This window comes from Geospiza fortis, unplaced genomic scaffold (assembly GCF_000277835.1).
Source record: "Geospiza fortis unplaced genomic scaffold, GeoFor_1.0 scaffold75, whole genome shotgun sequence".
Taxonomy (NCBI): Eukaryota; Metazoa; Chordata; class Aves; order Passeriformes; family Thraupidae; genus Geospiza; species Geospiza fortis.
In genome coordinates this window covers 373,174-385,763 of record NW_005054360.1, presented here as the reverse complement: position 1 = coordinate 385,763, position 12,590 = coordinate 373,174, and the positions used below count along the sequence as shown (strand labels likewise).

Sequence of the window (12,590 nt, the reverse complement as noted above, 5' to 3'; positions counted from 1 at the left end):
GAAGGACTTTTTAAGCTAAGATTTACCACCTAAGAGTAGTAAATACACTTTTGTGAGTATTGCAGTAATCCTTAGGCTCCCGTATCTCACATGAAGACAGTGCACTGATTTAGCCTTATGATTTAGGAAAGATCAAGAGGGTGACAGCTGAAATACTAAAAAATGGCAAATTTTGTGCCCTGCTGCTTTGCATTTGTTTGTATATCTGCAGTGGATCAGTTTAGTTGTAAATGCCTATAAAGAATATTAACCTTTTTCTCAGTAATGTCAGTGACATTTGATGTGTAATTTTGTGCTGTACGCTCTTACTATGAACAGCCACCAGCTGCTGAAATTATTGTTGTCAGATGTGCTTTGTTTTTGGGCTCTGGCCCTGCATATGAGCAAATACATGAAAAAGGAATCTCATTGGACACAACTGATTAAAAATAAATGTTTGTTTCTAGCATATCTCTAAAAGAGGTGAAGTGACATTTGAATGATTTAAGAAATTTTCCTGTAACTTTAACAAATGAAGTAGCACAGAAGTAGTAGAAACTATGGGAACAGGAAAAACTCCAAAACCTGGTAAAACAGAACCATATTGCAATCCAAGTCCTATCCTTAATGAACAGCTGTAACAGTGAATGCCATGGGCACTTGACCTCACTCTCTATCCATTTTATGAGGCAATGCCATAAACAGCCATCACACAAATTGCTCTTTCCATAGAGAACAGACAATCTAGGAACTTGGCAACAAGGTACACAGGAGTGAAGTGAGGAACAGGAAGGTCATTATTTAAGACTACAAACCAGCTGAGAGGATTAATTACACCAGCATGGACCATTACTGCACATTCAACCCTTCTTCACGGGACTCTCCCTTAGTAACACCCAACCTTCTCTTTACAAATGCACCTTTTTATTACAAAAAGTATTAATCTAACAACTTACTGATCAACAGGAAGGATTTACTCTCTTCAGCTGTCAGGAACTCTGGTTCTATGGCTCTTCAGTCATAATTTCCTGACAAGCTGACTAGAAATTTTTTCCTTATTATGGAACAATTCTTCAGGTGTGAAATAAATGTGGCAATGAGAAATAATTAGTTATACAACATCTTACAAATGTGAGTGTTAGAATTAAACTCTTTATTCATTTCAGCTTTATCTTGCCTCCTGCTGACTCTGAACTAAACCAAACAACTTGATCCCACCAGTCTTGGTAGGCCAAAGTTCTGGGGAAAAAAACCAGAATCTTCCAAAGGGTCTTTACATAACAACAAAACAAGGTACACAGTTAAGCACATGGAAACCTCAGTGAGTACCTTTTAGACAAGGACTGGCATTGAGGACTGTAATTAAAAACTTCACCGCTCTATTTGAGCTTCCCCTACCTCTCCCATGCAGTAGCCAAAGCACTTACTATTGAAATCTGATTTTTGTACGTTAAGCTAAACTCATTACCTTTGAATCCCTTTGCTCTTGAAGAAATTCCTCCCTCTTTCTCTAAAGCATATACATAAGGGTGAAGGGGAGAACTAGGGTAGAGGGAGGCTTTCAGAACACAGGGGTGGGCACAGTCCTTACAGCCATCCCTTCCTTTACAGGGGACTTCTGAAGAGGCTGAAACTCTTGGTACTGCTGGGATTTACCCAGTGGGCTGTGCAGAGAAGGACTCCCAGTCAGGACCAGTGAGCTGAACAACACAGACACAGTTTTACAGCCAATGTGATACACAGCAAGGAAACATAGCTAAAACACCATATACAAAGGCAGTTCACCTGAAAACAGTGGTAAAAGTTTCTACTTTATGGAAGAAAAAGACAGGCAAAAGCAATAAATTTGAAGAGGTTTCTCAACCCACCATAGCTTCTTTACAATCTTTTCCTCCTCGCTGAGGTATTTCTGCCTCTCTTGTTCCACCAGGTTGCGCTGTCGCTGCACAGGATCTTCAAGCCTCTTCACTGTTTCGATCACTTTGCCATTGATTTCTAGCTCTGCTTTCTTCACCATTGCCCTCAGCATCTCCTGGTTCTGCAGCTGTTGCACAAAAGAAATCAACTTCAATTTTTCCTGCTTGACTGACATTCCTGGCAACAGAATACATTGCAGAGCTCAGAAGGCTGGGATAAACGCCATCCTACAGGGAGTGAGTGTTTTTACCTTCTCCTTTCCCTCTTTAGCTGTACCTATAAACATTACTCCATGTATATATATAACTTCCAGTTTCAAACTGATAAACAAAAGATGTTGGGATCAGTATATCACCTTCAATGCTTTACTTCTGCAAGGATTGTGGCCTCTTTATTCTGCTTGGTTCAACATGAATCAAGAATTAATTGCACCTCACAAGAATGCTGGATGCTTGACTTCCACTTTCCATCTATCTCACAAGCTCATGCATCCCACAGCCCATACGTGCCTAGTGGATAATCCCACGCATTAATGTCATGGCTGGAATGCACTGCTGTTTTCAGAATGGAGGTTTTCAGTCTCTCAAGTGGCAGAGGAAGGACTGTAACATGTGGTGTAATTTGGTACAGGCATACAGCTCATCTGCAATACATAAAACCTCCTTTACCCACCAGAAAAGCCTCCCTTTATAATATGGTGATTTTCTAAGAACCTCAAGTCACACCTTCTTTCTTGTCTTAGCCTAATGTTAAGTAACTCAAGCATTAATTGTCTTGCTGGTAGTAAGCTCACAGAGCAAAACAGAGGTAAGAAGGCAAACTAGGCTGTACTCTTCTGTGGGTAGCCCTGGAGCAGCTATGAGCCACGCTCACAAACCAAACCTGTTTAAGCCTGTTACGCAAATCACAAGATCCAAAGTGATAAGCAGGTCTCCACCTAGTCACAGCTTCAGGATACAGGCAACATGAACACAACTCTGTTAGCCCAGGAGCCATTTCATATTGTAAGATTTTAAAAAAACACCTGTGTTAATTTGGGACAAAGTTCCCATTTTAAAACTAACACTTGAACTGTCAGCTGTCTTCTAAACATCCAGGCTTAACAGCCAAATCACATTTAACACACAAAATAAACCCATGACCTAACAGGAAGAATCACAAAAATAGGATATCTATAACACAGTATAATGTAGTAAGCCTTCTTTAAAATCTATTTAAGAAAATTCATGAGAATAAAAATAAAAGTGCCTTTGGGGACAATTCTTTCCAACCAATATGGGCATGAGAGAAACAAACTCAGTTCCTCACTCATGACTCTTCAGTCCCTGTGCCTGACTCTCTTACTCTCTTCTGCAGCTACACAACTGTTATGAGAGGGAGGGTAACACCTCACTGCAGGGGTGTGTGTGCCTGAAATCTGAGCTGTTACAAGCAGGAGGAGTTAGCTCAAAATTCAGCTGAAGAGATGCGTCAGCAATTACTGAAAAAATGAAGCTGAAAAACATTTCAACAGCACAGAACTATATAAATAATAGCTAGATTATTTTGAAGACAATATATATTTTGTATGTGTATTTTCCCCATGATGGGATTCATGTTTGGATTTGATAAATTACAATCTCTTACTGCAAGGCCAGCACAACTATCTGAGATACATACCTCTTTTATTGTGTCATATTTTCAAGTAGGAAAACCTAAATGAATGAATAAATGAGTGAATGAGCATCTAACAACACTTCAGTCACACAATTTATTCCCAGCTCTTTTAAAAAGTGGGGAAATTTGATACATGGAAGTGAGTTAGGATCTGTGAAACAACTGATCCGAGGTCAGAGAGAAGGTCAGTAACGAAGTTAGACTTAAGTCTCAGGTGTCCAGAATTTAAGTCCTTGATGCTCCTCAGCTGGTAACAGGGACTTCCACTAATAGCAAAACTGAGTATGTGTGAGTGTGTGAGGTTGCGAAATGGCAGGCACATGGTTTTTCCTATTAGGGGGGATATGCAGAGGAGCTATATTTATTGTGGTGATGTGTACAGCTAAGGTGTTTGTCACCTCCATTTATGAAGTGCTTGAACAATACCAGGAAGTTTCAGTCATAAAAGTTCACCTATTTCTGATAATGAGGACAGGGAACAAAAATGTAATACAGCAAGATTTCAAAAAATCTTCTATGTTGAGGACTTACAAACCTCAGTGTTCGGAGTGAGCTCTTTCATTTTGGGACATGACTCAATCTTGGTATCAAAGAAATGTTTTTACTATTTCTATGAAAATTCATGCAATAATTGGCTAGTTATGGAAAACTGGAGTTTGTTCATGCCTGGGGAACAGGGTCAAAAGATGAGAAGGGAGAGGTACATATGGGTTCAGAGAGACAAAAGAAGGAACTGTGGGAGGGGAGCAATTGTGTCAGTCAGCAGCCAAAGGACAGCATGAGGCAGGGAGAGCAGGAGCAAGAAGGAGAAAGCACTCTCTGGCCATCCATTTACCTGTGTGCTCTGGAACTGAACTTCATTCTTATCTTTCTTCTGCAGCAGAATCAGATGTGAGACCCCCTGGCTAAGTGCACACCCCATTTGCCCCTCTGACACCTCTGTTAGTTGCTCCACCATCTCAAGCAAAAGATGTTTTATGGATCTGCCATAGTTATTCTGGTTTCACAAGATAGAACCTTTTGTACTATAAGCTTGCTTGAAAACAAGCCAAATAATCTTAAAGATTCATACTTGAAGAGTCTTTCTTGAAGCAGTACTGAAGTTCTAAAGGCACATGCTAAAAGTAAGGAAAACCAATGCAGGCTTTCCTGTCACCAACAAATGGGAATTTCTTGCTAATTTGAGTTACCTTACCTTATAACTGCAAGCAGCAAGCAAACAGAAATTTAGCATGCTTTTTTTGAATTCTAGCATCCTCTCATACATTCCTTACCCTTGGTTCTCACTTTCACCTCACCATTCTCTCCAGATACCTTCCTTGCCCCTCTTCTTCATCTTGTGCTTCAGCCATTACTTGTCACTGCTCTCACACAAGCACCCCAGCTCTGCCTCTGGTACCTGCTCCAAGTATAATCTGATAACTAGTTCATTCACTTTGAACCAATAATTATCTATGAGACAGGTAACTAGAAAACCAAGTATTGGTTCACAACCCTGCTCCTCATTAGGAGGAGCACGACCTGCCCAGTGGGAGCCTCCCACCTCCCCATGAACTCCAGAGCACAGACACAAACAGGAGCTGGCTGCCTGCAGCTCAGCACCTCTGTAGAATCCAAGTATCTAGCTTCTGAAGTTTGTTACCATATACTGATTAAAGGTAGCAGCTCCAGTTCTATAATGCAGCTCAAATATATATCAATTTCTAATTCAAAGTTACATTTGTGAAACTGAGTATCATATACCATTTATGACAGTGTTGTTATTACATTCTCTGTCCTTTCTGCAGCACTCACTTCCCTGCAAACAGTGCACTGAGGGAAGGAAAAGCAGGCATGCACACACATTCCTAATAGGGAACATTAATCATATCTGTGTTCCCTTAAAGTGAGTTCAGTAAAGGAAAGAAGGAGTAGACAAAAAAATCCAGTGCACATATAAGATAATGATATAAACCATGTACATATACTCCAAGGCTTGTTTCAAACCTGCTACCAAGAGTTCTCTATACCTGGGAGCACAGAATGAACAACCCCACTAAGTCATCATGGGCTCAATTCTTACCGGTGAGAAATCCATTCAGGACAAGGCTGTGTTACAGCCCATCTCTGGCACTGAGGAAAACTCCAGAGCACCATGAAACAAGTCTGTCCTGAATGTCTCTGAAAATCAGAGCACTCAGAACATGCAAGTGTAGCAGCAAGAAGTGTATACAGCCTCTAGCAACAGCCATGAGGTAAATGTCTGTGTGCCAAGAATCTCTGTTCAAAATCCAACCACATCTTAACTTTTTGGTGGCATCTTACATTACATGTTTATCCGGTGTGTGAATCAATACATCTGGATCCCTTGCTGCTGGATATGGTTTAAAATGAAGATTTTGCCAGCACAAACAAAGGATACACAAATTAATGGGTCTTTTCTATCATGCATTTCTCTGATTCTATTAAAAAAATTAGTATGAACTTACAGCGGTAACATCAATTGAAAATTAAACAATAGACATTATTAAACATAGTTTTATGTCCTGTTTCTTAGTTATCCTGCCAAATTTTGTGCCTGTATTTTTCTGAAGTGTTTCTTCTAGTCTGTCACTGTATAAAAAATTCACACAAACAGGAACAAACTGACTGCCAGACCAGGAGAAACAGTGAAATTGAAAAATAGGAAGCACTGTCAAACATGAAATGAAAACAATCTGGGAAACCAGAAAAAATATTTTTTCCCTTCTACTTATAATTATTTTTGGAAAAATGTAGCACAAAGTATTTTATTTAAAATGTGATATTGCAACACTCTTCAGTTTAAAACACTGCCTGTTTCACTTGCTGCCCTACAAACTGTGAGCTTTTTTCAAGATAGCTCAGGAATGCCATGACAGAAACTCTCATCAATGGATTTATGTGTAACATACCAAAGTTTCCCTTGAGCTACAGGTTCTGCCAGCTGACTATCAAAATGTCTCAACTTCCCACTAATTCAATGCGCCAAGTTTGCTATAATTTCTGAATTAAGGAAAGCCAGCCAGAGTCAATGAGCACACTTGGGATATGTCCTTTTTCCCTTCTCAAGACCTCCTTGGCAGCACTGATTTGTGCAGATGGTAGAAATTCCTTCACTCCTGTGTGCCACAATGTTATGTCTGATCACAAGCAAGGCTTCTGCCCCGGGCAGGGCCATGGAGACAAAGCTCAGCCTGGGAAATGCCACCTCCTTGGTGGGCAGCCCTGTGGGAAGGATGAGCTCCCTGCCTCCAAGCAGCACCGCAGCCTCCAGCCACGTTCTGAGGCCACATGCTGAGCACAGCTGGGGACCACACCCAAGGCATTTGCCAAGAGCTGCATTTGGCACGTGGTGTGGAGGAGGACAGAGGGGCTGCAGGGGTTTGCAGCACAAATGTGGAAAAATATGCACTTACACATAATGTGCCAGGGCAGAGATCACATGCCAGTGTCTTCAAATGAGATGAGGAACACAATGGCTGGCACGTAGGCAGCACTGCTGAGAATAGCTTTGGAAAGGGACATTTGCTTTTGGAGCATACTCATCCTAAACTGAAAATTTAATACAGGGGACCTGTACCACAGGCAGAAGTCACCGGACCCAACTCTTTGCTCCAAACATCTTCTGCCATCTCTGCCTTCCCAGCAAACAGAGCACAGGACGTTGTCACAGAACCTTCAGTTGGACACATTTTCCTATACTGATGTTTACCTCACCCTTCTGCTCCTTTGCTCGATGACAGGTTCATAATTTAATTTCCTTTAGATAAGGAGGTGAAGGTAAAACATGCTCTGAATTCTGATTTGCATTATCATTATTTTGTTCTAAAATTTATCAGCAAATCATACGTGATTGACATGGTACCATAGCCCTGGTTACAAAACCAGCAGCTGCAGCCCTACAAGAGCTAACACATGATGTCACTTTCTGGGTAAGGAGGACTGGCAGAGTATTGTGGCTTCCCCCACTGTCCACTTTGCCTTACAAGAAAGTGCTCTGCCTTCTTTTCCATCTTCTGAGACAATACACCGTGCTCTTCAGTTTCCAATTAAGTAAAAGGCTGAAGACCTGTACAGCTGCATATGCTTATTTTTACAGTGTCTGAGATGAACAGCATATATTTATATTTGCAGCATGACTGTATGTGCCAACATACTATTTTTGTTAACTGTTCATTGGTTGTATTCTTTCTTGCAGGTTTTGAGGTGTTGACATGTATTGGGAAGGTATTGTTGAAACCTGAGTGTAAGTGGGACACAACAAACCTTCGCAGCAACATTTGAAATACCATTTTTTTTTCTTACTGTTCAAGTTGGCTGTTTTTCTGGATTCTGTAAATACAGGACTCAAACTCTGGCTTAATGCATATCTACTGATCCTCAGCTACATTTGGGTTTCCTGACATCAAAGTTGTTTATTCAGGGACTTAAGATCTGTCTCAACTGTAAACAGTATGGAGCAGGAACATGGTTCTTCTGACATGTTTATACAGCACATAGCATAGCAGGATCCAAACTGTAATCACAGACTTGATATTATTGTAATATAAATACTGCTTTAATGTATAGAGTCATCCAACAAAGCTAGAAATTTTTTTTCCTCAGTATCTGAGCAGCAGTAGTTTAACTGAGCTAATTCTCACACCTCGAGGACTATGCAAGCTTTTGTGTCTGCAGTACTTGCTTTTGTGTCTGCCCTTTGCTAGAACTCTGTTACTGAGACTGTACAATAGGTAAAAGAGAGAAAATAAGAGAGAAGGAAGGAGGAAAGAAGGCATTTGCTGCCAAGCCACCTTTTTTCCCAGCATTGTCCAGGTAACCATACCTGTAGCTGCTTCATCTGGTGCAGCTGCAGCCGCAGATCCGACACGCTGCGTTTCATCCCGTGCAGGCTGAGCTGCATTGCTGGGGCTCCAGCGGGGTGGTGGGTGACAGCTGGCTCCACAGCTCCCAGGGCATTCTTCCCCCCAGAGATGGTGGCAGCACCTGCAATAAGCAGCAGCACAGGTTGAGTTCGCAGCAGAGAAGGTGAAAACGCGATCCCTCCTCTGCCTACTGAATCCACAGGTATTTCACACAAGTGGATGAGAAAAGCAAATGTTGGATGCCAATGCCCAGTACTAACAGGGACTGGCACCTCCTTACCCAATTGATATATAGTTTTTTTAAGCCAAGTCTCATAAGCTCTTAGACATTTATATTACACCTAAAATAGCTTAGCTACTTAAAAAAGCATAAAATTAGTAAAATAGCTTTTGTAGTAACGTTAAAAACAAAAACAAATTAATAAAAAGCAAAATTAACAAAAGTCTTTACAAAAATAAACCAAGCCAAGCGCTAAATGTTCTTGGTCCTAGTAAAACACCTCACAAAAGCAGTTAGTTTTTTTGTTCTCTTCTTTTTCTAGTACATTGCTTAAGCAATACTTTTTAGCTCTTGTCCAATTAGCTATCCTTAAGTTTAAAATAAAGTCCCTCGAATCCTATAAAGTGTCTTTTTACCTAATTAAAAAAAAACTTCTATGCTTTTTAAAAAACCAAAAAATAGTTTTGTCACTCTGTGAACAAAAAGCACATTCCTATACAATATATTTTGAGGGAAGCCTGCACAGCATCAAGGTGTATCTGTGCTGGAACCTCAGTTCTACCAGAGCACTGCATTACTCCAGGGCTGCTTTCTACCACATGCAGTGGAGAGGGGATAACAAGTTATAACTGCAGATGACATAAAACAGCAACAAATCAAATTGGTTCTGAAAGTAACTTCAGGACTGTCCTCCCAGGAGATGTCTGAGACCAAGCGGATGTAAATTCATTCACAGGACTCCTGAACTACATATTTGTTGATTAATCATCACAGGAGATGGATTCAGTCAAGCTGCCAAACATGGGGAAAAGACTTCTATAGAAAATCTTGCTTCACTGCTTAGAGGACAACTGCATTATTTCTAGCAGGTACCTCCAGCAGCAACCCTATAAAACCAGAGGAATTAAATGATGGTGTGCCAGAGGCTCTCCAGCCATGCTGCATCCACCCACTCCCTTTTAGTCTGTCAGAAAGGAATACAGCATAACACAAGGAAATGAGCCGAGCCACACTCTGAAAATAATGATTGTTGTCCTCACAAAACTTTCTTTGTTAAAGAATGCTGTTCTTCTGCATGGGAACAATGCCAGTCTTGTTCTTTTCAGTCTCAAGTGCCTGGGAAGAAGCTCTCTTTAGACAGAACAAGCAAATTCCAGCTCATCAGGTACTAGAAATGTCAGCTCCTTCTCACAATTTGCACTTACACACCCATATTCTTCAAATTTTTTTCCTAGTGTGTCCCTTCCCACCCCCCCTCCCCCAGCAGACAAAATGACAGACCATCAGTACAACAAACTTTATTTTTAAGTCCAGTACTTTGTAGTCCTGCAAACTCTTCCCATCACACTGCCAAATCCACCTTATTCCTTGATCCCAAATGGCACAGATGGCTGCTGCTCCCTGAACGACAGCATTAACTGGCTCTCACTACAAGAAAGACACTGAGAGGTGGACCATGTCCAGAGAAGGGCAACAAAACTGGTGAAGGGTGTGAAGCACAAGTCTAATGAGTAACAGCTGATGGAGCTGGGGGTGCTCAGTCTGGAAAAAAGGAGTCTCAAGGTCCTTATTGCTCTCTACAACTGCCTGAAAGGGAGTTGGAAGGAGGTGGGAGTTGGTCGCTTCTCCCAGGTAACAAAAAATAGAACAAAAATAAATGGCTTAAAGTTACAGCCAGGGAGATTTAATATTAGGAAAAATTTCTTCACCAAAAGGGTCATCAAGCATTGGAAGAGGCTGCACAAGGGAGTGGTTGAGTCACCATCCCTGAAGGTATTTAAAAGATGTGTAGATGTGGTGCTTAGGGACCTGGCCTGGTGGTGGACTTGGCAGTGTTAGGTTAATGGCTTGACTGGATGATCTAGAAGGTCTTTTCCAATCTAAATAATTCCATGATTCTATTCTATGATTAGGTCATTCCCTACTTCAAATTCATCCTTCTCTATGATGAAAAAAAGAAATCTGAAGAAACAGAAAATAGCTCATCAATGGATTTACACAGGGATTTTGGTCATCATCCGTTCCCACAAGCACACATTCTATCCAGTTTAATGAAATCAAACAAAAGCCAGCGTTGTGAGCTTTGCCTGCCGAAGACAAATTTTCAGTGCACTAAAGAGCATGACACATCTTCTGACTGGAATGAGTACAACTCCCAGAGTCGGAAGTTCTCTCCCATGCTCTCATCCCTCGTAGTCTTTTGAACTATTCCTCCAAATGTGCCTGAGTACAGCTCAGCACAACAACACAGTTATTCCTTTTCCAACAGGAATGGATACCTCAAATACAACCTTTGCAAAATTCATCTGGGGGAAGCACTCTTAAAGGATGGACATCACACCAGCCTATTTTTATTTTAAAAAAAAGGTTTTTAGGAATCATGTTTGTTACTTTACCTTCATTTGCAATTCTGCTCAATAAAAGCACAGGCTGGATCCATGCTACATACAGTGTGCCATGCTATGAGCTTCTGGAGACATGCTCAGACAAAAAGCTCTTCTGGCTTGGTGCAGGCTGTTGTAATGCTATACCACCCCTGAACCTGCTCCAGCTAGATCTGCTTGGTGCTTCAACAACAGCACTCGTCATTACACTGCTGAGCAAGCTGCTGCACATTTTTGCTATACTCCAGTATGATTCAATGGTCTCTTGACTTTCAAAGAGCTCCTTAACAGTAAGCAACACTCAAGAAATAAACAGTCCTTGTTCACTGCCATTATGTACCCACTCCACGTTTCAGTCTAATGTATGCTCATACTTATCTGTCTACATGTACACTGCAGTTTCTCCTACAGTCAAGCATCTATTTCCCTCTCACATGCACTATTTTTTGCCTTTTTTGTTTAAGAGAATGGTATTTAGTTCATAAACCTTACAGACAGAAACCACCAGAGAGTCTGAAAAATGTGGATAAGCCTCCAAGAGTTCTGATCCCTAGCCACAAATCTGGACTATTTTTGAAAGCACACCTACCTTTGTGCTGTTCTTTGCCTCAAGCAAAAGCTCCAAAACCCCAGCCTCTGACCCTCTGATGAGGGAGCCAAGGCATGAATCAGACCCACCAGTCCCTCCCCCCATGCTGGACCCCAGTCAATTCACATATTTTCTCAGGAAGGGGTGCCTGCTTTCCTTTTAGTGTAGATGGACTGTGATCTGCTTCTGTAAGCAATAAATTTCTCCAACTCCCTACAAAGCAGCTCTCCTCCTCACTGCTGCCTCAGCCACCTCTTTTCAGCATGAGGTGCTCTTGGCTGCCACAGTGTCCCTGCTGCAGAGTGTGCTCAGAGCCTGGGAAATGGGGCAGTGGGACTGCTGACTGCAGCGGGTGTGAGACACGAGACACTGAGTGAGCCATAACCATCAGCAGCTGATTTCTCACATATTCATATTTTCATCAAGAAAGAATAAAAGGGCAGCTGAATGAGGGGCTGCTTCATCTAGGGAGTGTAGCTCACTGCTGGAAATAGTCCCAGGCTGTAGCTTTGTGATTAGATGTGAGGCCAGATGGATTAAAGGGAAAGAAACAGCACTGGCTCTTGGGTTTTTAAAGAAACTCCTTCTTGAGATAGGTAAGGGAAATTCAACCTCCCACCATAATCTCCTAATACTTTGGACAAATAAAAAAAGTTAAATTTTTTAAAAGGCTAATGAACTAAGCTGCCATTTTAGAGTACAAAGAGAACTGACGTGCAGAAAGAGGAAAGGTTTGCTGTGTGCCCAGGGCATAAGGAACACGACTTCTACTCCCTGACACTTGACCTTTGCTATGGTTGTAAAGACACTGCTCTCCTTCTGTTTCCCAGTTTGTTTTTTTTTAATGAAATGCTAAGATTTTATTTTGAAGCAGGTTGGCACAAAAGGCCATCAGAAGACACCCCACAATATTTTTTTTTCACAAATAATGAATCTAATTAAAGAGACACAATATTTTCAAGCGTTATTTGGGGAGATGT

The 12,590-nt window shown here is 41.3% G+C and overlaps 1 protein-coding gene across 7 annotated transcripts in view; it reads right to left on the bottom strand.

Annotated features, from left to right (window-relative positions):
• Positions 1 to 12,590, bottom strand: part of KIAA1217 (KIAA1217 ortholog) — a 354,729-nt gene that overhangs the window by 24,432 nt on the left and 317,707 nt on the right. For all 7 annotated transcript variants that reach the window (XM_031059312.1, XM_031059311.1, XM_031059316.1 and 4 more), the window contains 2 exons: positions 8,378 to 8,538; positions 1,848 to 2,023 (listed from right to left, as the gene is read on the bottom strand). In XM_031059312.1, the coding sequence (XP_030915172.1) occupies positions 1,848 to 2,023; positions 8,378 to 8,538 (337 nt within the window). The remainder of the gene's footprint in view (positions 1 to 1,847; positions 2,024 to 8,377; positions 8,539 to 12,590) is intronic.